This window comes from Camelus dromedarius, chromosome 3 (genome assembly GCF_036321535.1).
Source record: "Camelus dromedarius isolate mCamDro1 chromosome 3, mCamDro1.pat, whole genome shotgun sequence".
NCBI lineage: Eukaryota > Metazoa > Chordata > Mammalia > Artiodactyla > Camelidae > Camelus > Camelus dromedarius.
This window is the reverse complement of record NC_087438.1, coordinates 744,950-772,775: the sequence shown is the minus strand read 5'-3', so window position 1 is coordinate 772,775 and position 27,826 is coordinate 744,950. Positions and strand designations below refer to the sequence as shown.

At 58.6% G+C, this 27,826-nt stretch overlaps 1 protein-coding gene across 1 annotated transcript; it reads left to right on the top strand.

The window, feature by feature from the left end:
* Positions 1–6,314: 6,314 nt before the first annotated feature.
* Positions 6,315–19,450, top strand: CLPTM1L (CLPTM1 like). The gene is made up of 17 exons (XM_031442718.2): positions 6,315–6,696; positions 7,084–7,184; positions 8,068–8,257; positions 9,600–9,745; positions 10,548–10,626; positions 12,139–12,256; positions 12,538–12,632; positions 13,084–13,168; positions 13,921–14,024; positions 14,911–14,976; positions 15,853–15,903; positions 16,510–16,592; positions 16,951–16,985; positions 17,477–17,532; positions 17,607–17,651; positions 18,349–18,464; positions 18,928–19,450. Exons 1-17 carry the CDS (start codon positions 6,535–6,537, stop codon positions 18,998–19,000), a joined length of 1,605 nt encoding a protein of 534 aa, XP_031298578.1. The 5' UTR covers positions 6,315–6,534; the 3' UTR covers positions 19,001–19,450.
* Positions 19,451–27,826: the final 8,376 nt, after the last annotated feature.

The following is a 27,826-nucleotide window of genomic DNA, read 5'->3' as shown; positions in this document are numbered from 1 at the left end:
TGATTCTCCTTCTGGGAGGCTGGTCATCAATGAGGGGGAGGCCACAAGGGAGAGCCAGCACCTCGCAGATGGCAGAGGGGTCCAGAGGCCACCTCCCGAGCCCCTCAGGACACGACCCACACCAGCCCAGTTCAGGCAAGGACGGCACACCGCGGGCCCCTGTGTGTGTGTGTGTGTGTGTGTGTGTGTGTGTGTGTGTGTGTGTGTGTGTGTGTGTGTTGGGGGGGTCCCCTGGGACCAGCGTGGACCCAGCTGGCCAAGAAGCAGAGGGTGTCGAGCTCCCGCGTGGGTGAGCACTGCCCGCCCCCACTGATCTGCACTCCTCTCGGCCTGTGACCTCATGCTCCTCCCCGCCAACTCCTCTAAGCCTCAAAACTGCAGATTTTAGTGACACTCCGAGGAGGATTCCCAGTGGAATGGGAGCAGGGGAGGGAGGGGCTGTTACAAGACGAACCATTTCCTCCAAATTTACACGCTGATGCCTGAACCCCCAGGACCTCAGGGCGTCACTGAACTCGGACAGAGGCCTTTAAGGAGGTAATCAAGATGGAAGGCTCACCAGGGAGGGCCCTCGTCCAATCTGAGTGGTGCCATCGGAGGAGAGGCGGTTAGGGCACAGCAGGCACGAAGGGCACAGGGTGTGAGGACACAGGAGGGGTGGCCCGGGAAGGGGCCTTGGGCTTCCCGCCTCCAGGACTCGGACAAGGGACGCCTGATGCTGAAACGTTGGAGCCACCACAGGAAACCCACGCAGACCTAGTGCCGGGCCCCCCTCACCCCTCCCTCCAGCCCAGCGACACCTCACAGGGCAGCTGTCCGACAAACCATGGTCTGACGGCCGGCACGACCCAGCGTGGCCAGCTGCCCCTTCGTGCTGGCCCAGGCTGCGGGTCTCCAGTCATTCGCTCCTCCCACAGGCGAATCGTCCTGATTTCTCAAAAGGTCACACTGGGAGAGGTTACACGACTCATCTGAAAGCCGGGCCCAGCGTCTGGGACTGACCGGCCATGGCACTTCACTCCTCCGCAATGATATCTAGAAAGTCAGGGGACTCCCCCGGGGAAGAGGTGCAGAAGCCGGCACCCTGCCTCCGCCTCCGAACTGCTCCTGCTGTTTCTCACGTTTGACCCCAGTGGCCCCGACACCGCATTCCCCAGCTTCTCTTCAACAGGGCTTCACTTCTCCTGACTGCATCCTGCGGTGCTTGTCCCCACTGGGTGGGGGCTGGGTGCACTGTGCTCGGGGTGAGCCCCTGAGCCCCCCAAGTGCAGCGCAGACGGTGCACAGAGCAAGCACAGACCCCGTGCCGACGGGGCCAGCCAGCTCTCGTGATCAGAGAAACACCGGCGAGCGCTCCACCGCGGCAGAGCCACACCCCTCAGGCGGGCTGACGCAGGACCCTGGAGGCAGAGCTCACCCTGCTGGCAGGGCTCCGAGCAGCGGGCCACCTGGGGAAGGACCAGGGTGGTCCCTGGGACGGCAGGTGCATTTACCACCTGAATCAACACCACCACTTCCTAGAGTCTGTTTCAGAGATGCACCATCAAAAAATATGAGACAATGCATGTCCCAGCTTATGCATTAGAGCCCTGGTTTTAATCACCAGAGGCTGGAAACCACCCAGTCGTCAATCAATATGGAGGTCGTTGAATAAACTGTGGTACATCCGCAAAACGGACAACGTGCAGCCGTAAAGAGATATAAAACACAGCTCTACTTACTGTATGGTGTTCTCTCCAAGGCATAGGGGAAGAAAAGAATAAAAAACCCACTGGAAATTCCAGAGACAAAAAATATAACATCCAAAATGAGAAATTCCAGGCTGAGCTTAACAGCGGTTTAGAACTTGCAAGAAGGCATCAGTGGCTTAAACACGGAGATGTAGAAAGCACTCAGGCCCAGCACAAGATGGGACAGACGCTGAAAACCCGACAGAGCCTCACTGGCGCTGGGGCCGCAGGCTGCTGACACACACGCCCCAAGAGGAAGCAGACAGGAAGTGCCGAAGAAATCTTGGCTGCGGCGTTTCCAAATCCGATGAAACTCACAAATTGAGTAAGCTCGATAAGCCACAAGCAGGACCAAGAAGGGAAAGCGTGACAGCAAACTGCCAAACACCAGCGACTCTTCCAAAAATGCTAAAAGCAGCCAGAGAAAGGACACACACGATGTGCAGCGAAGCAGAGACGCGGACGGCACAGGTGCCGAGTCTCACCAGAGACGGCGCGAGGAGGACGGTAGGACAGTACCCTTAACATTTAGCTGGAAGAAAAACTGCCCACCGACCTGGAATCCCTACACGTAGTGAAAAGTATCTTTCAGAAAAGAGAGGGCAAATTAAACTCATTTCCATACCCGCATGGTTGGCAGGACTCACCACCAGCAGACCTGCAAACAAGAAACGCTCACAGGGGTTATTGGGGCTCAAGGAGTAAACACCAGCCAGGAGCCAGGGCGCGCACAAAGGAGCCGAGACAGCGGGTGCGTGCCCGGAAATTAAACATACCTTTGCTCATTTTCAATTGACTTACAAGCTAATCGACTGCTCAAAGCAAAAATGACAGTGGAGTTGACGGCACACCTGGAAATGAAAAGTATGACCAGTAAGCAAGAAACAGGAGAGCAGAAGTGAGACTTCACGACCTGAAGCTGTCGCAGCCCATGTGAAGAGGTGCAGTAAGGCCTGAAGGCAGACCGTCTCAAGGTAAAGCAGCATGCTGACAACTGTCCAGCAGGAAAACCACGGAACAGAACAGAACAAGGCCTGGCTGAGAGGCCAACAAAGAAGGGACACTTAAACCTTTAAAGTACAAAAATAATAAGAAGAAAAGAGGGCAGAAAAATAGGGAAGGGAACAAAGAACTGACAGGACAAACAGAAACCATACTGATAAGGACATCCACTTGAAACGATGTAACACCCAAGCTGAACGGCAGCAATTGTCAACCAGAATTTTTTTAAGAGGAGAAACTAACTGTGAACTGCCTACAAGAGACACGTTTCAAACATAAAGACACAGAGGGCGTGGACGCGAAAGAGGAGGACGTGGGAGGCACTGGAAAGGGAAAGTTGAAGTATCAGTTACGTCACTTTGAGACAAAGCAGACTTCAGAACAAAGGAATAAAGGACAGTTCAAAACAACAAAACGGGCAGCTCATCAAGCAGACATAACACCCTAAACCAGCACACACTAAGTAACAGAGCTTCACAACCCATAAGGCAAAAACTGGCAGAAACGCGGGGAACACAAAGCTCTCCTCGTAACACTGACTCACTGGGTATATTGTAAGCAGTTGACCCTTTTCCGCTTTGAGACAATTAAGAAGAAGAAAACACAAGCAATGCATTGGGAGGAAGTATTCACAAAACGTATTTCTTCCAAAATACTCACACCCAGAATATATAGTGAACCCTCACAGCCTGATAACATGCTGGTACGCAGCCCCAAACTTCCCCTGGGCGACAGATTTGGAAAGATATTTTATAAAAGAAGATACATGTGTATAATTCTTCTAATTTCTATGATAATCACAATCTTACACTCAGTTGTTTTCCAGTGCTTTTATTTATTTATTTATTTTAACATTTTTTATTGATTGATAATCATTTTACAATGTTGTGTCAAATTTCCAGTGCTTTTATAGCGTAAATATTCTCCCTCCTCAAATGTATTATAATCATTAACGAAAACTGCAAACAAAAAAAATAAGATATACGAATGACCAATAAGCACACAGAAATGCTCACCATCATTAGGAATCAGAAGGATGCAAATAATTAAAACCACAGTGGGATATTACTGTGTACCTACTCCAAGGAATACACTTCAAAAGACAGAAAACATAGTTTTGGTTTTAAAGCAACTGAAACTCTCAAAACTTGTTGGCAGCAATGCTAAAATGGTACAATCACATTGGAGAATTGTTCGGCAACCTCCCTGATGCCCATCCACGGGTGAATGGTTAACCAAACTGTGGTACATACACACCAAGGAATTCTACTCAGCAACGGAAAGGTACAAACTCCCGATTAACGCAACAACAGTGATGGATTCCACACACACCACGCTCAGTAAAGAAGTCAGGCACAAAAGACTGAATGATTCCATGTATGGAAAATTCTGGAACAGACTCAGCTGATCATGGGGACCGAAAACAGACCAGTGCTGCCTGGGGGCTGGGCAGGGGGCGGGTGCTGACCGCAAAGAGGCCAGATGGAGCTTTTGAAGGGATGCGAATGTTCTCTGTCCTGTTGTAGTAGGGGTTATCTGGGTGAAGACATTTGTCAAAACTCACAGAAATACACACTTAGAATGGGTTTTCTTTATGCAAATTATACATCAGTAACTTTGGTTTAAACGGGGGAAGGCCAGAACTTACAACCAGGATATCTTTTTAAATGAATATAAAACGACCACTCACATAATCACCACCCCCATATCCTCTGCAAGTATCACATGAGACCAGGGAGAACCAAGGTTGTCTCTCCCCACTGAGGGCGCCGCCCTGCCCCTGGCAGCCCAGGTCTGTGGCGCTCATTCAGAGCTGCCAAGAGTTAGTCAACCCCAGAGGTGGTGGCGAGTTCTTGGGGCCAGAAAATAAGGTAAAAAACATGGGATCATACCAAGAGTCCTCTCGGCTTGGGGCTCACCATGAAAGAAGGAAAGAAAAGGGAGGGGGCGGGTGAGGATGGGCTCCCTGGACCCTGGACTGCAGCAGCTTCCCCTTTCTCTAGGCCCCCCCCCAATGAGGAAAGGGTGCAGAGCATGGGGCTTTGTGACAAATCTATGTGAGCACGTGAGTTTTGACCTCACAGAGCGCCGGAGGGCTGACGTTCGAGGGGCCCTGAGAATCAGCCGCAGCCTCTCTCCGGAGAATGATCAGCATTCGAGGGGCCCTAACCAGACTGCCACTCAACAGGGAAGCTCTCTAAATACCACCTTACACACCAGCACCAGGAGAGCTGCTGAGAAACGTGAAAGATGTTACAAGTAGCTTTCCAACAGCTGAGTGTTTCTCGTGGGTGGGAAAGAAAATCCCAAGGGAGCCGCGTCCTCACCTAGAGGACCAGGCGTGGACCCTCGGTGTGACCCGGAGTGCGGAAGCTGGGTAGGCCACAAGCCCCACCCCCCATCAAGGCCGGGTCAGAGTTCCCAGCTGCACAAACAGCAGGGCTGCCAGCTCTGCGTGACGGCTCTCGTCCCTGCGCGCCAGTAACTAGCTGCACCTGGGACACAAGTCTAACAGGACCCAAACCGGGCCTGAGAGGCCGGGAGAATGATACGAAGCTGCACCCCAGAGCCCCTTCCCGAGGCCCAGCCGCATCCTGGCTTTGGGATGCCATGAGACCCCCCCCGCCCTGGGTCTCCTCTTGTGCTTACGCAGTGGGGTTGGTCTTTGTTCCTCACAGACTTAAGAGGCATACAGCGTTCCGTTGCCTCCGCTGCGCAGAGCAGTGAGCAAAGCCGCGGAGTATGGCGCCGGCTGACCCTGCAGGGCAGGAGCACAGGGCATGGCGGCCTAGGGGCAAAAGGCTGGTCAGCCTGCCGAGGTGGGTGGACTTTACACTCAGGTAACAGGAGTCAGCAAAGGGTTTGCAATGAGGGCAGGTGTGCTCCACGGGGCGCAGGTGGAGACGGGGTGCAGCTACACATCATCCCAGTGGCTGAAGCCAGCAGGGCCACATGCAGCGTCTACAGGCGAGAGTGAGTAGATGAGGGTGTAAGAGGCAGGGGAGAGCCCGCTCCCCGGCCAGGCCTCCGTCCCTCGGCTGTCTCTGCCGCAGCAGTCACGCCCCCATCTCCTCGGCGAGCCCCGCCCCCTTCTCCGAAAACCCTGAGCAACTTTCTAGGCCTTTAACGGCAGCCAGGCTTTCTGGAAACGCCTCGCAATGCTTCTGGCTGAGTCAGAAGAGGCGAGACCCGAACGCACATGAGGGCGGGGCGTTCTCCAGCGCAGGGCCGGCCAGCGGGCACAGCGGCCCCCGGCAATCAAGGGTCCTGATTCTACCGACTCTTCGACGGAAACAGGAAGAGCGGGTGGGGGCGGCGGCTGGGGGGCCCGACGCTCTGGGGACAGCCCGGCCCGGCGCCCCGCGCCCGGCCTCCCGACACCCGCCTTCAAGACACGCGCCGACGCCCCCCAGGACCGGCCGAAGCCCGAACACGCGGACGCCGCCGGGCATGCCGGGAGGGCGGCGCGGGCGGGTGACGTAAGCACCGCGCCCCTGACGTAGCGTGCGTGCGCGGCGGTGGCTGGACTACGCTTCCCAGGGGGCCGCGCGGCGCGCCCACTTCCGGCGGGCGGTGCAGGGCTCGGAAGCGGCGCGGGCGGCGAATCCCGGGGCGACAGGTCGGCGGCGGCGACAGGAGTATGCGGGGCGGCGGGCGGCCCGCGGCGCGCGGCGGGTTCGTTCCCCGGAGGTGGCGGCGGCGCGCGGCGGCTCTCGCGTGAGCGGCGGCGGCGGCGGCCGGAGCGTGCGGGCGGGCGGCGGGGCCCTCGGCAGTGAGGTGGGCCCGGCCCGGCGGCGGCGCCATGTGGAGCGGCCGCAGCTCCTTCACCAGCCTGGTCGTGGGCGTGTTCGTGGTGTACGTGGTGCACACCTGCTGGGTCATGTATGGCATCGTCTACACCCGCCCGTGCGCCGGCGGCGGCAACTGCATCCTGCCCTACCTGGCGCGGAGGCCCAAGCTGCAGGTGAGCGCAGGCCCCTCCCACTTGAGCTGTGACCTCTGACTTCGGGGCGAGGTCAGGGGCCAGGCCCTTCGCACCTGAACCAGACCTGGACTCCACACCCCGTGTCCTAAATACCCTTCCCGCACGCGGGCCCCTGGGCCCGTCTTCACCCCGTCTTAAGACGCCCAGAGTCGGTGTACCCCTGCCCGGCTGATGAAGCGGGTCAGACACTGTAGCACAGTGTCCCTTGCAGCAGGCACGTCCGCTCCGCCATCCTGTCACAGGTGGGAGTTAAGGTGCATCTTCCCCTGTGGTAGCTGGTGCGTGTCCCTCCCTCCAGTCGCTGTTTGCCGCGTATGCTTTCCGCCAGGGGTCTTGCCCAGCTGACTTTCTTGGCGTCCCTTCCAGCTCAGTGTGTACACCACCACGCGGTCCAACCTGGGTGCAGAGAACAACGTGGATCTTGTCTTGAACGTGGAGGACTTTGACGTGCAGTCCAAATTTGAAAGGTATGGACGTGGACTGAGTGATGGGAAAACATCATTAACGTTGAGATGGTGGAAAAGTCAGCATTCTGCATGTGAGGGGTGACCTCAGAGAAGCAGTGTCACCTGCCGTCTCCTGCTTTATCTGCAGGTGTGTGTGGTACAGAAACAGTTGGACTTTGGTTTCACTTGAAAGTGGCAGGTGTCGTTTATCATCTAGGAAGTAGATTACAGCAGCCGACACTGATAGCCGGGATCAGCGCAGCCATGGGGGTTTCCAGAGGAGCAGGTGCTGTGGTGGGGGTGAAGCTGGGGACAGAGCTTGTACAGGCTCCCGCAGCAAACAGCTTGTCTTCCTGGTGCGAGTGGCTCAGTTGGGTCTCCTGTCAGGGAAGGAGAAGGGATGGAGGAAAGAATTTAGCAGAAAATCATGATGAAGTGAAATACTGTGTAATAACGGATCAAGCAGTGTTTAAGTGTTCAAATACATAACGTGAGTTTTTAAAGTTGCATTTAACCTATGGTTCTCGTGTTTTGAATTTCAGCGAGGTAATTTTTAAAATGGTTAAAAATGATATGCTTGTCAAGAGTGTGTGTCTTTGGGCGGCAGTGCAGCAGGCAGAGGGCACACGGGCTTGGAGTTGGCCTGGTTAGCCTGGGCATGCAGTGAGTTCTGACTCCCGAGCCTGGGAAGCGGGGCAGGAAGTGCAGGACTTTCAGAACGTTTCGTAAATGTCCAAGGTTAGGATTTCAGTGGTGTCTAGGCAGGTGGGTTTCATTTTTAGTACTTCTCAGCAAAAATCAGTTGTGCAGTTTCAGACATTATTTATAAGGGTACTTGAGTGGTCTCCACCGTGTGTGTACGCAGAACGTAAAATGTAAGTGGTTGAATTGTCATTTGTTTCAGGACAGTTAATGTTTCTGTACCAAAGAAAACCAGAAATAATGGGACGCTGTACGCCTACATCTTCCTCCACCATGCGGGCGTTCTCCCGTGGCAGGATGGGAAGCAGGTGCACCTGGTGAGCCCTCTGACCACCTACATGGTCCCCAAACCAGAAGAGGTCAATCTGCTCACTGGGGAGTCTGCTACTCAGGTGGGTGTCTCCATCAGGTTACCTACCAGCTGAACGAAGCTGCTCACTCCCCCTGGAGTTTTCGCACGCGTGTCTGCATGTGCAGTTTGCATCTGGGGCTGGACTGCTAGAAAGGAAAGCCGTCTGACGTTATTGGTGTGCAAACCTCTCAGCTCAATGATTCCTCATAGGTTTGGAGATAAATTTTACATCAAATTAGTGACATGCAATTTAAGGAGTTCAGTGACTTTCTTTACCCAGGTTCCTTCTCAGGCCCCAGAGGGTGTGTGTGCACCCCGGGGGGTTCAGGACAGCCTCTTCTGTGGAGCTCAGCTGCAGTCAAAAACCTTTCCTCTGTCCCTTCTCCTTGGGAGGTGGTACACTGTGTATAGGACAGGACAGCGTTTGAATGTTTATTTTGAGAGTATAACTCAGAATTATGGAAAAGGCATGTGTACAAATTATTTCTCATGCACACACAGAAGCTCTGTACAAAGGAGGGCGGGAGGCTGTGTAAGCAATCGTTAGCAGAGTGGAGTGTGAAGCAGGAATTCTGGTGTTGGGGCCTGTGTTGAGTGGGAGGCGAGGTCATCACAGAGAGAGATGGCAGCGCTCCAGAAAGTGTCTGTGGAGCTGCCTCATGCTGTGCGCCCTTGGAAAGACCCCTCGTTCCCTTTTTGGGGCCCACGTGACCCTTCATCCTGGGGGCCTTCCCGGGGAGTCAGTGAGGCGGCGGATGTGAAGGGTATGAAGGGGTCTCTGGCACGTATGGGGCTGAGTGTACGTTAGCTGTCTCTGTTCCTCAGAAAGCCACCTTTTTTGTAAGTTATTGTAGCTGAACCGTAGGTTTAGGTAGGAGATAAATAGAGTGATAGTGCTTCGTAGGACTTATCAATTCCGTCTGAAATAAAGGTTTCCTGCACATCAGACTGTTTCTGAATGTAGTGATGTTTAGGGCTGACGTCCAGTCGTGAACACATCCCCCTCCAGGCAGCTGGACGTAGCTGGTTTAGAAGCATCTCCCACTCAGGCTCCTCGCACACCACAGGCCTCTTAGCTCCAGATTTCCTGCCCCTCCCCCTGCTGGCCCAGGGACTTGTCCTTCTCAGGTCCCTGCTCAGAATGAGGACGCAGACCAGGAGTCGGGGAGATACATGTGACAAAACAGTTTCACTTCAGCTTCTGCTGAGGGCTGTAGGAGTCCAGGAGCTGGCAGCTGAGGGTCCCTGCTGGTTCCTGCTGGTCGGGCATCCTGGCTCGTGGGCTGTTCCAGGGGAGGTGCTGGCCGCCCTGCTGCCCTGGCCGCGCTGCCTCCGCCCTGTGCCCTGGGCCCCTCCTGCTAAGTCACCCTTTTATTAAGCAGCAGCTCGAAGCTGAGAAGAAGCCAACAAGTGCCCTGGATGAGCCCGTTTCTCACTGGAGACCAAGGCTGACCCTGAATGTGATGGTGGATGACTTCATTTTTGACGGCGCCTCCCTGCCTGCCGACGTGCATCGGTACATGAAGATGTAAGTGTCGCTGTCCGGCGCCAAGCCCAGGGCCAGGCTGCGGGAGGGACACTGTCAGATGTGCTTTCCTGCCCAGCTCTGAGCCCCACTCATTCACTCCCTGAGCTGCCAGCTGGCCCGTTGCCTCTGACTCGCTTACGGTTACCTAAACCTTTGTCCTCAGATCTCCTGTCACTGTAAGTTTCCCCTGTAAGTATAGCTGGCAGATCCATCAGCCTGCATAATCCCGCGACTCTTCACCTTGGGGCCCCGTTAAGTCACGATCTGTCACCTGGAAACAGCCGTGATGAGAACTGTCCCCTTGTTGATTTCCCAGTGGCTCCAGGGGTCTCGTCATCAGGTTTTCCCTTTTGTAAAATTTGAATCTCATCTTCGAGTGTGTAACGCATTCACCTAGTTCACAGTGTGAAAGCAGCAGCAGGAGCATTGGGGCAAAGGCCTCCTGCCCGCTCCCAGGCGCGGAGGGTGGAGGCACTTCTCACCGCATCACGGGCCACCCACGTCAGTGCAGGTGGCCGTGCTTTTTGCCACCTGGATGCTTTTCCACCGTGTCCCAGGTCCCCGTTCCCTCACCCTCCTCCTGGTGGCCCTGGGGTCTCCCACCCAGGGCTGCGGCTGGGCGGGGAAACAGCAGAGCTTGTGAGGACCCCATGCTTCCCTCAGGGAGGCATGTCCTCCACTGTTGACGAGCCACTGCAGACGCTGGGAGTCGGGGGATCCTGAGAGGCACAGCCAGCGTCTCTGCGCCGCCTTTAGTCCTGGGGGTTTAGGTTGCGGGGTGACTCCAAATCTGTCCCCCCAGGGTCCAGCTGGGGAAGACTGTGCACTACTTGCCCATCCTCTTCATCGACCAGCTCAGCAACCGCGTGAAGGACCTCGTGGTGAGTGGATGTCACTCCCTGGACCCACTGCTCCTGCGTGTTTCAGGGGGGCTCGGGGTTGCTGCTGGTGGGCGCTCCCTGCCTGTGCCTCACGCGCCCAGTGAAGGGCTCTGGAAGGACCCTTGGCTCAGTGTGTGGATGGCGGGTGCGCAGCTCCTGTCCTCACATGAGGCCATGTGCTCGTCAGGAAAGTCTCAGCAAAGCCTGCCTCCTCTGGGGCTGTCCTGCCGTGTTGGTGGCTTGCTCTCTGTGGAGGTGTGTCCCTGTTTCACGGGGGCCTGTTTAGGTGATCTCTCCAGCTGAGGTCCCCTACCCAGCATTCTCTGGCCTGCACAGCGGGCAGACCTGAGCTGCACTGGGTTCTGCTGACTCGCACAGTGCCTTGGGTGCGAGGGGCTGTCGGTCACAGCCGGCAAGGCCCTTGGAGCCGGCCCCATGCAGGCACTTGGGAGGCTGTGGGGAGAGACTGAGTCTGCCCGGGTTGCTGGAGGCATCTCTGTTCTTGTGACCGCCTGGGGGATGTAGTTTAGTCAAAGGCCTGGCATCAGCAGTGCTGTGTTCAGACACAGAGTCGTGCGCACCCAGCTGGCTCCCTCCCAGACCATTTCTCTGGCCAGTAGTCCTTGGTCTTGCTTGGAGCCACCTTTCAGAGGGAATGCTGTCTTTGGAGAGACACAAGCCCACTGGGGTGATGGGGCCTAGACAGCGCCCCCGGACGGGCCTTGCCTGCCATCTGCCTGCTGAGGCCAGTGTGCTGCCCGGGGGATGGGGGACCAATGCTGGGGCCGGGTGTCCAGTCCATCCTGGCCCGTCTGGTTGCCGGGCTCCTGCCACTTGCTGTCTGCTGTGAGTGTCGTGAGTGAGGTGGGGCCCAGGGAGCAGACCGCACCCTGCCACGCAGTGCCGTGGAACATAGCACTCCTGTGGAGGGGGTTACTGCTCTCCCCACTTCCCCCTTTCCCACACACATGTCAGTTCTGTGCATACTCAAGAGCTCAGCTCAGGTGCCACCTCTTCCTGAAGCTCCCGCTGTCCCAGTGCATGTGACTGCCCTGCCCTGCTGTCCCAAGTGCAGCCTCTCCCGAGCGCTCGACCCTATGTGCAGGCAGGGTCTCACAGCCACTCTCTCATGTCCATCCTTGGGAGAGGCTGAGGCTCCTGCAGGCTGGTGCTCAACCCAGAAGCACAGGCCGGTCCCCAGCACCTGCTGGTGGTGCCATGCACACCCACGAAGCCCCAGCTCATGGGGCTGTGACACATATGAGACGCACAGGGGTCAGGTCATTGAGAGGGGATGAGGGCTGGGAGGGCTTCCTGGAGGAGGTGCCCTGCTTGGTTCCAAGAGGACAGCATGGGGATGGAACCCCGGGTAGGGGAGGAAGGGCGAAGGTAGGAGACTGGCCTTGGGTCCAGCCAGAGCCACCGTGGCTGCATGGGTCTGGGTCGGCGCAGAGCCTAGGGCAGGCCTGGGGTGTGTGGCCAGGCAGCCCTCACCACCGCCCTTCCTGCCAGGTCATCAACCGCTCCACCACGGAGCTGCCCCTCACCGTGTGCTACGACAGGATCTCGCTGGGGAGGCTGCGCTTCTGGATCCACATGCAGGACGCCGTGTTCTCGCTGCAGCAGTTCGGTGAGGACGCCTGGTGGGCCGCCCTGGGGTGGGGGGTGGTTCCCCTCAAACCTAGCAGGCTGGAGCCTGAGGTGCAGGTTTCTCACTCCGGTTCCACTCTGGGAGCGCGGGCGTCCGTGAGGACGTTCTCCCGGAGCACCTGGGGGTCTGTGTAGTCGCACTTTACATAACAGACCCCCTTTGACTGGGAGCTCCTGCTGCCGACACGGCGCAGACCCCGCCTTCGGGGCTCCCATGTAGCTCGTGGTCCCCCGGCTCACATGGGGTCTCCTTCTCCGCAGGGTTTTCCGAGAAGGACGCAGACGAGGTGAAAGGGATCTTCGTGGACACCAATCTGTACTTCCTGGCCTTGACGTTCTTCGTGGCAGCGTTTCACGTGAGTGGTCCTGGGAAGGCCGGGCACACGTGGGCAGCTCCCCAGCTGGGCCGTGTGGTCTGCTCGCTGGGACTTCCTTCCCCCGCACCTCAGGCCCTGACCACCTGTAGGACAAGGGGTTTTGTCTGCTGGTTTTGGAAGCCATTTTGAAAAGAATTCAAAACCAACGAGATGGATGAATGATTTGTAGAACAAGCGTTTGCTTGGGTAGGGTCTAATGTGGCGGTTCTCGCAGTGACAAACCAGGCCCACCGGTAGGGTCCCTGTGGGACAGGCAGAGGTGTCGCGGGGCCAGGGGGCCTCGAGGCACAGGCCTGGCAGTCGGCCGCCAGCCGGGCTGAGACTGGCCTGAGCTGTGCTGGGAGACGTGGGTTTTCCTGAGCTGTGGCGTCTCGGGGCGGAGCAGCAGGGAGAGCCTCAGAGGCCGCTTGCCGTCTCGTCTTCCTTTCAGCTGCTCTTTGACTTCCTGGCATTTAAAAACGACATCAGCTTCTGGAAGAAGAAGAAGAGCATGACCGGCATGTCCTCCAAGGCAGGTGGGTGCCCAGGGCCCCCGGCCGCAGAGCATGCCCCCCAGCACCGCAGGCCCGCCGCTCCTCGTGGGGCCTGTGCTGTGTGACCGCCTCTTGTTCACGAGGTGCCTTGGAGCCCGCGTCCTAACAGCCCGGCTGTGTGAGCCTGCGACCGTGGAGGACGGGGCCCCGCCCGGGTGACAGGTGGCACAGGTGCTGGCTCTCAGTGCCGTGTGTCGGGTCGTGGTCTCCTGTGGCTGCCAAGCTGAGTCTCAGATGAGGGAGGCCGTTCTCTTCATCCCGTGGGAATGACACTGAGGGGTGGTCTGGGTTGCTTGGGTGCCCCCCCTCCCCCGGCCTTTTCAGGCTGTGGCGTGAGCAGTGTGTGTTCCTGGGCCTGACCTCCCCCGAGAGGGGTGCACGGCGGGGCCTTGAGCACAGCCTGAAAGGATGGGCAGGTTTTAAAACAAACTCGGGATCACAGACTCGGCATGAAAGCAGGAAAGTGTGGGGCTGGACCTGGGGAGGCAGGGCTGCGATCGAGTCAGGAGCCGGTTTCCTCCACGGGCCTGTGCACCTGTGTGTACAAGTGTAACTGCCACACCAGACGAGTGCCTTCTGCGGTCCAGCCCTTCAGTCATTTCACACCTCCCGTGGCTGCACGTGGCCCACTGTTCCCTTTCAGTGGACGGAGGGGAGGCGTGGTCGAAGCTGCACGCGTGCACCCCCCCACCCCCGCTCAGCCCCGCCCACTCAGCCCCTCTCTCCGCCCCTAGTGCTCTGGCGCTGCTTCAGCACGGTGGTCATCTTCCTGTTCCTGCTGGACGAGCAGACGAGCCTGCTGGTGCTGGTCCCTGCAGGCATCGGAGCCGCCATCGAGGTGCGTCACCCCCAGGGCTTGTGTGGTCTGAGCTCCCATGTGTGGCTGTCCCTGGGCCTCAGCCCCGGCGCTGTTGGAACTCACATCCCTGGCCTAGGAGGGTGGGGCCACCTAGGAGGGCACGGGCGCGGCTGCCGGCCAGAGCAGCAGACTGCCCTGTGTTTCTTGTCATCTGGAAGCTTGGGCTCCTCGCATCTTCCTGCCGGCCATGTTCACCCCGTGGCTCTGGCTGTGCTGGGTGCCGTCCTGGACACATGTGGCAGGCAGGCGCCCCGTGACCTGCTGGTAGTATGGAGCTCAGAGAAAGCAGCCTTGTGGGGCTGGGGCACTCGGGGCCGAGAGTGGAGGTGGGGTTGGGGCACAGGAGCAATGAAGGGGTGGCCGGCCAGGATTTCCCCGCTCTGCGTGTCCCAGGCCCTGCCTGCGGCTGGCAGGGACCCTCCCATGGCCACAAGTCACTGCACAGACACCAACCTCACAGGCTGTTGTGCTGGTCCTGTCTTAGCGAGGCGGCCCGTGGGGTCGGTCCTGGAGAGACCCCACAATGGCAGGACATGGGGCTGGGGTCTCCCAGGTACCAGGGGAAGGTGCTGGGGCTAATTTGGAGGCAGGCGGGGTGGGGCGAGCTGGCTGAGTGCAGATGAGCAGGGGGGGAACTTGTCCAGAGGAGGACAGCCCAGCTGGTGCTGTCCCGGTGGCGCCAAGCAGGTGGCTGGGTCCATGTGGGCGGACAGGCTGGATGCCCTGAGTGTGAGCAGCAGAGGGAAGCGGTGCCATCAGGTGGGCAGGGGTGTGGGGCCCTGAGCCGGCCCTGAGCTGGCCCTGAGTGTGCCGTGGCCTCCCCCTGGTCCCAGAACCTCATCGCCCACTCCTCGTTTCCCCTCAGCTGTGGAAAGTGAAGAAGGCCTTGAAGATGACGGTCGTCTGGAGGGGCCTGAGGCCCGCGTTTCAGGTGGGAGCTCTGCCGTCGGAACCCTCCCATCCTCCGGGTTCTGCGCCCCACCTCCTCTCCGGCCGGCCCGCTCGCGGGGCCAGGTTGTCTGCTGTCATGTTTCTCAGCTGCGTCCCCAGCGTTTGTGGGACGTGAGAGCAGGCGAGCGTCACTTGGTCACTCGCTGATCTCTTGTCTGCAGACTGGTGGGAACACAGGCATCTGGGAGCAGGGAGGGCGGGGCGGGTCACCGCTCTGCAGCTCTGCCCACCAGCATCCTGGGCGTTCTCACTACCCTGGGGTCCCAGGCCTGGCCCTGCCCGCATGCGAGCTGTTCTCCCACCTCCCTAACAAGACAGGATGCTGGCTGGCCAGGTGCAGGTGTGGCATCCACGCTTCTGGCTCCTGCAGCGGGTATGCTGCTGCCCGCAGCACGGTCCAGGCTGGTCCCACACGGCTGTGCTGGGGGTCACTAGCTTTCTGGGCAGATTGGGTGGGGCTGGGTGTCACTGTGAGGTTTCTGGTCGGGGCCCTCACTCCTCTTCCCACGATGGGCTTAAATCAAGGAACCTTAGTCTGCGTGGCCTTCAGGTTTCCAGGTCGAGGGTGGGACACCTGGAGGTGGGGTGCAGTTTGTTTTGTTCTAAGTCAGGCCAGTGACCCACCTTTACTGACTTAAGAGCAATGTTTTCACTGCAAACCCAGCGGGACTGGGGACCGCTAGGAGTGAGGCACGTGGCAGGTCTCACCAGCGCGATGGGGCTGGTGGGTCGTGGCCTCTGCGCCCCGTGCTCTGAAGTTGGGGGGCTTCCACGTCAGCCACACTCAGCTCAGGGCACAGCCTCTGATGTCTGTTTGGCCAGTTAATTAACACGACTGTGTTGAATTTCACAACAGTTTGGCACCTACAGCGAGTCGGAGAGGAAGACAGAGGAGTACGACACTCAGGTGGGCGGAGCTGCCTGCTGGGCGGGGTCCTGCGGCAACTTCCCCCTGGGAGGAGGGCGGCCGAGCCGGTCCCCTGTGCGTGGCTGTGGGCCTGTCACGGGGCCGTGGGCCTCCCAGGGGCCCCCGTGTCCTGAGGCCATCGCTTTCCCCACTGTGGGGACCCGCAGGTTTCAGCTGGATTTCACGTAGCACTTTCCGTACAGGGATGATCGTGTTTTCCGGTTTAGGGGGCATCGTCTGCCTCCTAGCTTTGGGGGGAATTTGAAAAAGTTTAGATCAGAACAAACAGTGATGAAGCGTTGTCGGCTAGAAGTCAGTCGGACACCGGCTCCGGGAGTGTTTCTCCAGAGTCCTCTCTGAGATGCTTGCTTGCTGGCCTGAGGGTTGTCAGTGTGGCCGGTTCTCCTGGCCTCGCGCGGACGTGTCCTGCTGCCATGCGGTCGCGGTGGGGACGCCCTGAGGTCTGGACAGATGCGCGCTGTCCTCCAGCACAGCCTCGCGCAGGCTGGCCGCTGGGCTCCCGGGCGTGCGCCCTCCGTCTGCAGTGTGGTGAGCGGTGCCTGTGCGGGCCTGGCGGCGGCGCTGACAGGTCTCTGTTGGCTGCAGGCCATGAGGTACCTGTCTTACCTTCTCTACCCGCTGTGTGTCGGGGGCGCCGCCTACTCTCTGCTGAACGTCAAGTACAAGAGGTGAGAGCCCGCCGCCCAGGCGCCCACAGTGATGGGCCGCCTGCCGCTGTGCGTCGTCGCTGCAGCGTGGACGGCGGCTGGGCTGACCCTGGGCCTCGTGGGGTCGGGAACACTTGTGGGAGCAGAACTGAATGCACAGCCTGCGGCCCTGACGGCTCTGCGCAGTCGGCTGTGGTTCCCGTCCCCCTGGAAGTTGTGGGGGGAAAGCCTGTCGGGACTGCATCTCCACCCGCGCCTCGGTGGGCGCGCCCGGGAAGCAGCTCTCACATTAGCGTCTGAGCCTTGGGCGAGGGTAAGGGGTGCAGCCGTTAACTGCCAGCACGGGCGCAGCCGCCCCTCACCGCCTCTTCCCTTCCAGCTGGTACTCCTGGTTGGTCAACAGCTTCGTCAATGGTGAGTCCTGCGTCTCCCGCCTCAGCCTCAGCGTTGGCCGCATGTTACTTTGTCGCACTGCTGCATGACCCCGGGGCGGTGCGAGGCTCCCCGCCAGGCCCTGCCCCTTCCCACGCTGGGCCCCGCGTGGCCCGGTGTGTCTGCAAGACCAGCCGGGGACGGCATGCTCTTCAGGGAGCAGTTCCCCCGGACTGTAAATGCTGCCTTAGGGCACAAGGGTCCCAGCCCGCCTGCTCTCCAGGCCGGTCCTGACCACGCTGCTTTCTGGTGGCAGTTAGGGGCCAGCTGGGCCGTCCACACAGCAGGAGGGCCGTGATCACCAGGTGTGGGGCAGGAGCCCTATCACAGCCCCCAGCACCGGCTCGGCCCCCCGGGCGTGGGGCTGGTTCACTGGGGTGCCCACGCTGCGGGTGTGGGTGGTCCTGTCGCCCAGAGACGCGCAGGTCGGCTGGTCGTGCGCACGAGTCTCCGCGCCGCGTCTGTCTCCCCAGGGGTCTACGCTTTTGGCTTCCTGTTCATGCTGCCCCAGCTCTTTGTGAACTACAAGGTAAGACGCCCCTATCCCCACGGCCCCTGTCCCCATGTGCCCAGTCCCTGACGCGCCCTGTCTCCTGTCCCCAGATGAAGTCGGTGGCACACCTGCCCTGGAAGGCCTTCACCTACAAGGTTAGTGTTTCCCCTGCCTGAGGCCACACACACTCGCCCTTGGGCTGCACTCCTGGGGGAGTGTCTGGGGGTCCCCTTTAGAAAGCTCTGAAGTTACCGTGGGGACTTTAAAGGTCCGTGTTTGTCACAACACAGCAGATGTCCCCTTGAGTTAAAAGCCATGTTGCTTCTCGGCAGTTGTTAGCAGAGGACAGACAAGTACCCATGGCCTGGCGTCCAGGGTGCTGGCTCCACGTCAACCCAGACAGTGGGTCTGCTCACCTCCCGGCCAGTCTGGGTGCGTTGTGGCCAGTCCCACACGCAGGGAGGCTGGACCCTGTGGCCCTTTGGTGCTGCTGGGACACATGACCCGGCTGTGAATTAGAGCCTCGGTGTTGGGGTGGGGTGTGGGGGGCGGTTAAAATTCCTTCGGTTTTCCGAACAAAACAGCTGTTCCTGGACAGGCTGCACCGTGTCGTCACCTTGGGTTCCCAGGCAGTTCTAGGTCCCGGGTGTGGGGAACCGGGTGGGGAGTACCCGGCTGTGGGGTCTGAGCCGGGCGGGTGTCAGGGCACCAGGTCCCCCTTGCTGGCTCCCTGCTTTGTGGGGCAGCTCTGAGGCTCGAGTTGGTGGTGCAGGTGCTGGGGGACAACGCGCCCAGTAGCTCAGGCGGGGGCGGGGGGCAGCGCGTCCGTCTCATGGCCCTGCCCCCTCGCAGGCCTTCAACACCTTCATTGACGACGTCTTCGCCTTCGTCATCACCATGCCCACCTCCCACCGGCTGGCCTGCTTCAGGGACGACGTGGTGTTCCTCGTCTACCTCTACCAGCGGTGGTGAGCGTGGGCCAAGGCGCGGCTGTGCGGGGTGGATGGGCACGTCTGCACACGCCCGCACCCAGGCCTGCCTGCAGGGAAGGCAGCTTTTGGGTGGCGTGTGTTGCCCAGATTAGGGCCCAGTTTCTGTCTGAGTGATGTGTACTCCTGTGAGCATCTCTCCCCAAAGCGTGTGGCTGGAGCTGCTCTGGCGGAACAGGCAGGCGGCCGCCGCCTGGCCCCTGTGCTGCGCTCCGCGTCGAAGCCTGCGGGTGGGGGTCCCGGCCCTGCCTCTGCTCCGGCACAGCTGTCCTCGTCCTCCTGTGGGCCGTGAGAGCAGAGCTCGGGCCTGACGGTTACAGAACCACCAGGAGGGCACCAGACAGCAGTAAACTCCCAACTGCCGCGTGTCGGGCACCGGGCACCGAGGACCGGCCTCCCTCCCTCGCCAGCCAGGCGTGACGCGCCCTGGGCCCCCTTGCAGGCTTTATCCTGTGGATAAGAGCAGAGTGAACGAGTTCGGCGAGTCCTACGAGGAGAAGCCCCGCACGGACTAGCCGCGCGCAGCAGGCCTGGGTGCTGGCCACGCATCCGGATGCTCTTGTTGGGACTCCTGGACGCCGCCTCTTCTGCGTTGCCAAAGTCTCTGAAGGCCCTCACATCTCCTGGATCCCTCACGTCGTGTCTGGGACACGCAGCACTTAGGGTGCCCCCAGCGTGCAACGCGTCGTCTGCCGCCATGGGCGGGCCCAGTGTCTGCAGGGGCGGCGCCATCACTGCCACGTACGTCCCCTGCCCGCCCGCAGACGCCGCACAGGGAGGCATGGATTCAGTCTCACGCCGTCCGTGAGTGCTCCCAGAAGGAACGTCAAACGCCTCTTTAAATCCATTCCGTGTAGACTCTGGGGTCAAAGGTTTTTTTCCTTTTTGTTTAAAATTTGACTGTTTTAAAGCTTAATGTATGTATGTTTCTATTTTAAAATAAATTTCTCTGGCTGTCACATTTCTCCCAGCCTGGCACCGTGTGGAAGGTGTTTCAGATCCATACGTGAGTTTACCCCACTCCTGGAAATGAGCACACGATGTATGTTTGTGAAAAGGTGCAGATTTAAAGACTGTCTCCCAAGCTTTCAGGTCATGACTGTTCTTAAGCAATCACGTCTGCTATTGAATCATCACACTCGTGAGGGGTCAGATGGACCAGGGCTTTTGGTAGAGAAATTCTGTAGGTTAGCGCGGTGGGAGAAGAGCAGGGAATCCAGTCTCCATCATCCTGAGGTCACCCGTGGCGCTGTCTACACTGGCGGGCTGTGGTCTCAGAAGGTCATCAGTGGCCCTGCCCCTGGCATGTGTGGCTGAGGTGGCCGGAGGCTGGAGGTGGCTCTTGTGGTCAGGACCATGTGCCCCTCCACACGTCCCCACACAGAACTGACCGAGGGGCCAGCAGCGGTCATCAGAGCCCAGTGGCCTCGCTCCACTTGAGAGAAACATCTTGGGTCTTCCAGGCAGGGCCCCACAGTCGGATCCTCCAGCCAGGCCGTGTGGAGGGCACTCCCTGAAGGTCAGGTTGCCATAGGGTCTCACCCTCTCTACGCCCACGGGTTTTCAGTCACTCATTTTATTTGGGGCTGGGGGCTTCTCTGAGATCCATGGGGCACGTTCGCTTGGGGCACTGATGAGATTCATGGCGGAAGGGCTATTCCAAGCCTCACTTGGGAGGCCCGTGCCCGGGGGCTCTGGCACGAGCCACACACAGTGGCGCTCAGGCCTGTGGCCCAGCTCCGTAAAGGTGGCATCCGGCAAAGCTTAGCCGTGCCTTGGAAGCCACGCAGCTGGCCCTCGGCCCTCTCGCTTCAGTTTCAGAGGGAGACGCTGTCGGGAGGGCTGTTGCTTCTGCTGAGACACCTGCCTTCGTTTCAGGGGGCGTAAAGGTCGTCACAAGCAGTGCTGTGGACCTGACGGCGGGCCCGATTGCCAGGTTTCCAGATGCGGTGGTGGGGGAGCCCTGTGGGCAGTCAGCGGGGTGCACGTCCCGCTCCTTGGCCACTCAGTCGTCGCCAAGGGGCCCGAGCCCTGGGTCTTGGGGCGCCCAGGCTGCAGATCCCGTTGCCCATGGGCCGCCTTGTCCTCTGGCTGCTGAAGTCATGTTCTTTTAAGACACGTTTAGTTGATAGAAAGTCACAGGCTGTTCTTTCTAAAAGCTGTAATTGCACGTTTATCTTATTTTTTAAGATAAGCAGGACTTTAAACATTTAGGCGGAGTGTGAGTATAAGGCCTGAAGCCCTGCCGGCTTCAGGACTGGGCATTCTGGCTCCCAATTCGCCCTCAGGCCGTGCTCTGGTCACTGCAGTGTCCTAAGAGTCAATCGGCTGTGCTGAGTGACCCCCCCCCCCCGCCCGTGCAGGCCTGCCCACCCCCTGCCCGTGGTGCCCCATGCCCGCGGCCTGAGCGAGCAGCCATCTGGACCCCATCTCCCAGTTCCTCCCACCGGCCGTGGTGCTGCCTGGGCGGGTTTTTTCCTGGAGCACCCTTGATCCTCATAACATGAAGGCTATTTGTGATGACTTCAGGGTTTTCAGGAGCACGTCATTCTCAAGTTGTTTGTTACAGGCCTTAGACACTTTTAACTTGCCTACTCTGAGACAGATTACTGGGGACAGGTGGAAAGCTTGCAGTCAACTAGGACACCAGGGGGAGCTCAGCTCCTGATTTCGGTCAGGGCTCCACACCTGCCTGGGCAGGTGGGCGCCTCCAACTTGAAGCGGTGGCTGCCCAAATGAGCGTGGGAGCCTGCCTTCACCCCTCAGCACACACCACCCCTGTTATAGAAGAGATGCTGCTAACTTAGAATTCTTCACCAACGAAAGTGCATCTCAAAATACATTAAAAAATTAGACTTTACAGACACGCCAGAGCTGGAAGAATTCACAGCAAATCTGCTCCACAAGAAATGTTGCAGGGAGGTCTTCCAGCAGCAGATGATGGTGCCAGGTGGGTGGAAATCTGATCTACACAGAGGACGGAGGGCACCAGAAGCAGTAACCACATGGGTAAGAACTGACTGACTTTCATATCACTTACATTATCTTGCAAAGTAACAAACCACTTAAAGCCAAAATAATAACAATGTTTTGTGGGGCTCATAACTTGTGGGGGGACATGTATGAGCGCCAGCACAGACGCAGGAGGGGGGCCGTGGACGCTCTCACACCGGGTGTGAGATGCGATGTGATTCCAGGCTGAGTGAGACAGGTTCCAGACACACCATAAACCCGACAGCGACCTCTAGAATAAAACGCTCAGTAAAGGAGACAGACTACTCAGGACAGGAGGGGAGGGCGTAGCTCAGTGGCAGAGCGCGTGCTTAGCAATCCCCAGTACCTCCATTAAAATACATAAATTAATAAATAGATACACCTAATTACCTCCCCTCCCCTCCAAAAAAAATACTCAATGCAGAAGGCAGAACAATATGGAAAGAGGAGCAGAAAACAGTTGGGGCAAATCGAAAACCAGCAGCAAAATCACAGATTTAAACCCAGCCATATCAGTAATCACATCAAATGCAAATGGTCTAAACACCCCAATTAAAAGGCAGGGATTGCCAGACTGACTTTAAAAAGCAAGATCCAAGGACACAGATGGTTAAAAATCAAAGCCTGAGAGGAAATCCACCATGTCAACATCAGGAAACGTAGTTTTCAGAGAAATAACATTACCACAAAATAGTCGTTCCATAAAAACACAGGCATCGGTTCGTCAGAAGGACACATCAGGCCTAAACGTCTGTGTGCCCAGTAACAGAGCTTTAAAGCACACGGAACAAAACTGGTTAGAAATGCAGGGAGAGGCAGTGGAGTCCACAGCTGGAGGAGGTTTCAGCGCCCGTCTCAGTAGCGACCCACCAAGTGTAAGGTGTCCTCTGTTGGAGCACGGGAAGCAGACACGGTGCCTGTTTGTAGCCACCCCACCCCCATCAGAAGTACACACATTCTTCTCAAGAGTATATAGCACATTTATCAAGAAAGGATATTCTGGGCCATAAAAGCAGCCTAAGTAAATTTAAAATGATTAAAGTCATGCAAATTACATTCTTTAGCCCCAACAGCAGAAAGATCTGGGAAGATCACCATGAGTTTGGAAATTAAGTATCACACTTGAAATATACCATGGATCAAAGAAGAAACAAAAGGGAAATGAGAAAGTATTCTGAACGGAATGAAAATGAAAACGAACACAAAACGCCCAAGGCTGTGTTTCTGGCAGCGAGCCGGAGCGCAGCTGAAGCACGCAGGGCGTCCGCGGCCCGGCAGACGCGCAGTGCCTGCAGCTGCCGCCTCAAACCAAGAGAGCGGATGAGACCCAGAGGCAGCAGAAGATGTAATAAGTATCAGAGCAAAAGCCAGTGGCAGAACAGACGACACGGAATGCCAATGAGCTCGAAACCTGGTTCTTTGAGAAGATTGATAAAATGAAGACGCCTCCAGCCAGACTGATTAGGAGAAAGAGGGAAAACACAGTCATGGTGCCAGTTTTGAGGGAGGTGGCATCACTCCAGATTCTACACATTTAAAGAACAGCAAGAGAAAATCCTGGGTCACTTTGTGCCAGTACAGCCAACAGTGTGGACACGAGGACAAATGCCCTGAGAGACACAAACCACCAAAACCCCCACAAGAAGAAATCGGTGACTGAAGAGCCCTCTGTTCCGAAAAGTCAGCTCCCACCGAGAGAACTCGAGGGCCAGGTGGCTTCTCAGTGTGCCCACCTGACACCGAGGGAAGAAACGACGCCAGCGCTGGCGCCCTCCGGAAGTCTGGGGCGGGGGCTTCCCGCCCCCCCCCCCCCCCGGCAGCATCGTTCAGATGTCGCGGGGAGACCTCTGGAACATCTCGCTCGGTCGCCCCCAAACTTCAGGGCTGTTACGTCAGTGTCTTAGCTTGTTTCTTCCCGAGCCTCACGGTGAGGTCTTCCTTCCTCTCATCTGCTGTCCCTGCTCCCGTTTCTTACACCAGACCTTCCTTCTGGACACACATCCCTTTGAGAGGCAGCTGCTTGGAAACCCCTCCAGGCTCACTGCAGTCAGCAAGTCTTGTTTCACCCTCCTTATTGAGACTCTCCAGGCAGACAGGCTCCCCCCGGCGCCGTGGGTGTCTCAGCGTCTTCCCGAGTGTCTGTTGCTGCTGGCAAGGCTGCGGCGTGCCAGCCCCTCTGCACGGAGCCGCGTGTCCTCTGCACCCGGCTCTCCTGCCGCCGTGGGGCGCTCACTTCAACAGCGTGTCCGCGGCTCTGTCGCAGGACGGTTTCAGCCGGGCTCTCCCAGAAGCGCCCTCTTCTCGCCACGATGCTGTGTCTCTGGCCTCTTGTTGTTCTCAGTCTCCTTGTCCCTCGCGCTGAAGTCAGGGCTGTTTTTCCACATTGCTGATGTTCCCTGCGTTGGTGCTTGGTTCATTTTACTGAATTTTTTATTGTGGTTCTAGAAGTTCGATTTGATTCCCTTGAGATCCTCCCGGTGTGTTCCAGTGGTCCTGCCCTGAGGTCACACCTTGTCCCCCGCTTCTGTCCTCCGCCAGGAGACAGCTGGGCACGTGCTGTGGTGTCCCTCAGCGGCCGCAGAGCCTGCGGCCCTGGCCCCGCCGTTGCGGTGCTCGTCTGTGTCTGCCCTCACTCGCGGTACTTCGTCCTCCCGCGCTCTTGGAGGCTTTTGATTGTGGGCTCATATTTCGTCACAACTGATCTGTAGGCGTCTGGAATCCTGAAGGGTTGAGAATTCCTCATTGGGAGCACCAGCCCCCAGGGCTCTGTGAGCATGAACTGACGTCAGATCTTCCAAGGCCTCGGTTCACAGAAGTGTGCAAGCCTGGGGACCGACCGGGACCAGGTGACGTCCGCTTTGGAAGCCAGGGTGAAGAGTCTGAATTTTATTCTAGGAGCAACGAGAAGGCTCTAGGGGGTGTGATGCTCTGACCTGGGCTCTTCTGAGATGGTCCTGGTGCTTCCCGGCCGAGTGGAAGGGGCAGAAACCCGGACTGGCGGATTCCGCCTGCCTTTGATCCCGACCAGTGACGGGGCTGTGCCTGCGGGAAGTTCCCGCTCACTCCCCTCCCAGTGACACTTGGGAGCCCTGGCTTTGTGGTCGTCGCCTCTTTTCTCCCCTCCCACCTTGCTCTTGCGCATGGGAGCTGATCTGCCCTGAGCTTCTCTGGGACCTGGTGAGGACCTCACAGAGGCACCCCGCCCTGTGCCTGGCCCACCAGGGAACCAGGACGTGGCTGGGCCAGGAGCGATTAACCGACTTAATTCTGTAAGTAAATTCCACTGTTCAGCAACCGACGGGATAATTTTATCTTACTGCTTTCTTAAATTTCATCAAATAACTTTCAAGGGTGCAGAAAGTGGAAGTCATGTGTGTAAGAGGAGCTGAACCGTGTTTGTCAAAGTGCAAGGACTGAATACCCCGTTTGGAGGGATTTTTAGTCCTAAGCACTTTTTATTGGTTTTCATAAGGTGGTTTAAGGTGCAGGAGAAAGTACACAAAGATGTGGAAACGGGTCAGGACGGATTAGTGGCCAAGCCGCCAGGGGAGGAGATGAAAGGCTCGTCCGCTGAGAAAGTGGAAGGATGAGTTCTCCTGGGAGCAGCCCCCACCCCGCCCCCGCCCCCGCCCCCGGCAGCTATGACCCGGTGGAGCCACGTCCCCCAGCCCCCGGTCCCCTCCCCCTGCACACACAACCTCTGCCTCTTCTCCCGGCTGACTTCAGCTCCCGGGTGCCAGCCGGCCGCCATGGGGGACCCCGGACCTGCACTCGGGGAACCTGGGCCTGTGTCCCAGCTCTGCCCCCAAATTATCGGGGCTTTTCAGGAAGCCACCACCTCTGCACCTGTAAGAAAAGCCGGGGACGCCTGCCTACCTCCTCCCCAGGGCTGCTGGGCGGGCGGGCTGCTGAGCAGGAAGCCATGTGGATGTAAAGCTCTGCATAAACGAAGACCCTCCTTAGTGTTGGTTCTCCTTACCGCTAAGATTAAGAACTGCTCCAGTGAGCCTGACATGTGACACACCACCACAAAACACACCCACGTGTGACTCTGCCCCCGGAGAACAGCCAGTCTCCGGACCGACAGAACCGGGGAGATGATAAAACGGGCTGCTCTGCACCCCCAGGACGGGGAACAGTGGCGGCTGGGCGGTGGGTTCCCTGGAGGCAGAAACCTGGGAGCCAGGATGGGCCACCCTCCCCCCAGGCCTGGCAGGACAGCCGTCCCCTCCCATGCGGGTGGTCCTGCAGCTTCTGTGTCCTCCGCTCTGTCCCCTTCCCCACAGGCCACCTGCCTTGCCCTCTGGTGCCAGGAGGAAGTCCAGTGCCTCTGACCCCTTTGCTTCTTCAGAAAATGCTTCCTAAACGCTGATCCCCAAGCCTGCCTCAGCGCTGTGCCTCCCTGTCTCTCAGTGACTACCGTGAAGGCCAGTGCCCCTTCCGTCAGTCACTTATCCCTTCTCAGAGCCAGTCCCACCTCAGCCGAGCGCAGGTCTTGGGGTGGCAGCCAGTGCCCAGATGCGTGTCCAGGCGCCTCCTCCCGGGCGTCTCTGGCCCTGCAGGAGTCAAGGCCTCTCAGGACCAGCAAGTTTCTCTCGTCTACACCCCCCTCTGTCAGAGCACCTGCAGCAAAAATCAGTGACACCACCAAATGCAGGCGAGGACTCGGAGAAACGGGGACTCTCCTAAGTTGCTGGTTGGAATGCAAGTTGGCGCAGCCCCTGCAGAACAGAAGACTAACAAGTGCCTAGGACATGACCCCTGGGCACGGACCCCAGGTTAGGGACACTCATGTAGTTACGAATACTGCTCACAAACTCCCAGTCAGCTGTCCAGCAGCTGCATCTGTCGTAGCTCCAACGAGGGAGAGACCCAGGGGCCCCTCAAGGAGCCACGGGGTAACGTAGCTGCACTCCCGCGCCTAGAATGCTGTCCTGAGATCCAAGGGACAGACGATGACACACAGCACAGGGTCACGGCGAGCAGGTGACAGATGACACACAGCACAGGGTCACAGCGAGCGGGGGACAGACGACGACACGCAGCGCAGGGCCACGGCGAGGGGAAAAACCAGTGTCAGAGCTCACCTGTGGTACTCTCCATCTTCGTAACTGTCTTGAAGGGACAGGGTTTCACCACAGAGCAGGCTCCTGGTCAGCAGGGTGGGGGGTGTGACGGGCACCACACAGGGCCTCCCAGAGATGGCAGGACAGTTGTGTATGCTGATGGCAGTGCTGGTCACACCAGCCTACACAGGCGACAGAATGCCATCAACCTCTACCCACAGGCTGCACCAGGGTCTGGCTCTGTCCACTGAGTCACGCGGGAGTGACCACCAGGGGCGCTGGGAAAGGGACCCGAGGGCAGAGCCGTTTCCCCTGAGCAGCTGCACTCTCTCTGCCGCCCTGAGTGTCGTGGTCAGAGTAATGCCTCAGGGGTGCCCCTTCCTGATCCTGGAACCTGGGAGCATGACCTCCCGGCACAAGGGACTTTGCAGATGAGAGATGATCCTGGGCAAGGTGGACCCTAAGTCAGTCGGAGGGCCCTTGTCAGGTCAGGGAGGGAGCAGTGGCAACAGAGCAGAGGTTAGTCAGAGAGCCTGGAGGGTCCTGGTAGGGCCCAAGGGCCATCTCTCTCTCTCTCTCCTCCCTGCCACTAGCGTCTGGCCCTCAGGCCCCAGCGCTGGGCTTGGGGGCACGTTGGGCTGTTTGTCTCTACCCCACTGTGGTCAGAAGTTTGCGTGTGTCCCATTGCGTTGCGCTGTTGGCAGCCAGTCTCACCAGCTGAGACTGGTTTGGGTCCTGGTGCCGTCTCGGGTCTTGGCTGCACATCAGAGGCACGGACGCCATGTCCCCAGGGTGCCCAGGTGGTGGAGCAGGCGTCGCACACCAGGGGTGCCGTCCGGTGGGCACGGGGGTGCCGGACCCTGCACTGCACTTGTCTCCACCCACACGCGGGGCCCTCCCGCACCGGCAGGACTGGGGCGCCCCCGAGGCCAGTGGCAGCGAACACAAGAAGCAACATGTGGCCCCACGAAGGACAGCCCTGCTCTCGAACCAACGGCTTAATCAGTAATTTAAACACCGGCCAGGCCCCAAGCCAGGCTCAACAGTCGGAGTCTGTGGAGTTCCTTTCTCCCTCCTTTGGGTACATTCACCCTCTTCGCCATCTGCTGTGGCTCCTCACCGACCAGGGACAGCGGCCCAGTGCCGTCTCTGCAGCCGGGCGGGGACAGCTCCAGGCCTGCAGACCAGCAGGCTCTGCACCTACTCCCGAGAGCAGCCCAGTGTCCAACCGCTGCGCACACGCTGTTGGACACCCCTCAGGGTCGGGGTGTGTGTCACTGG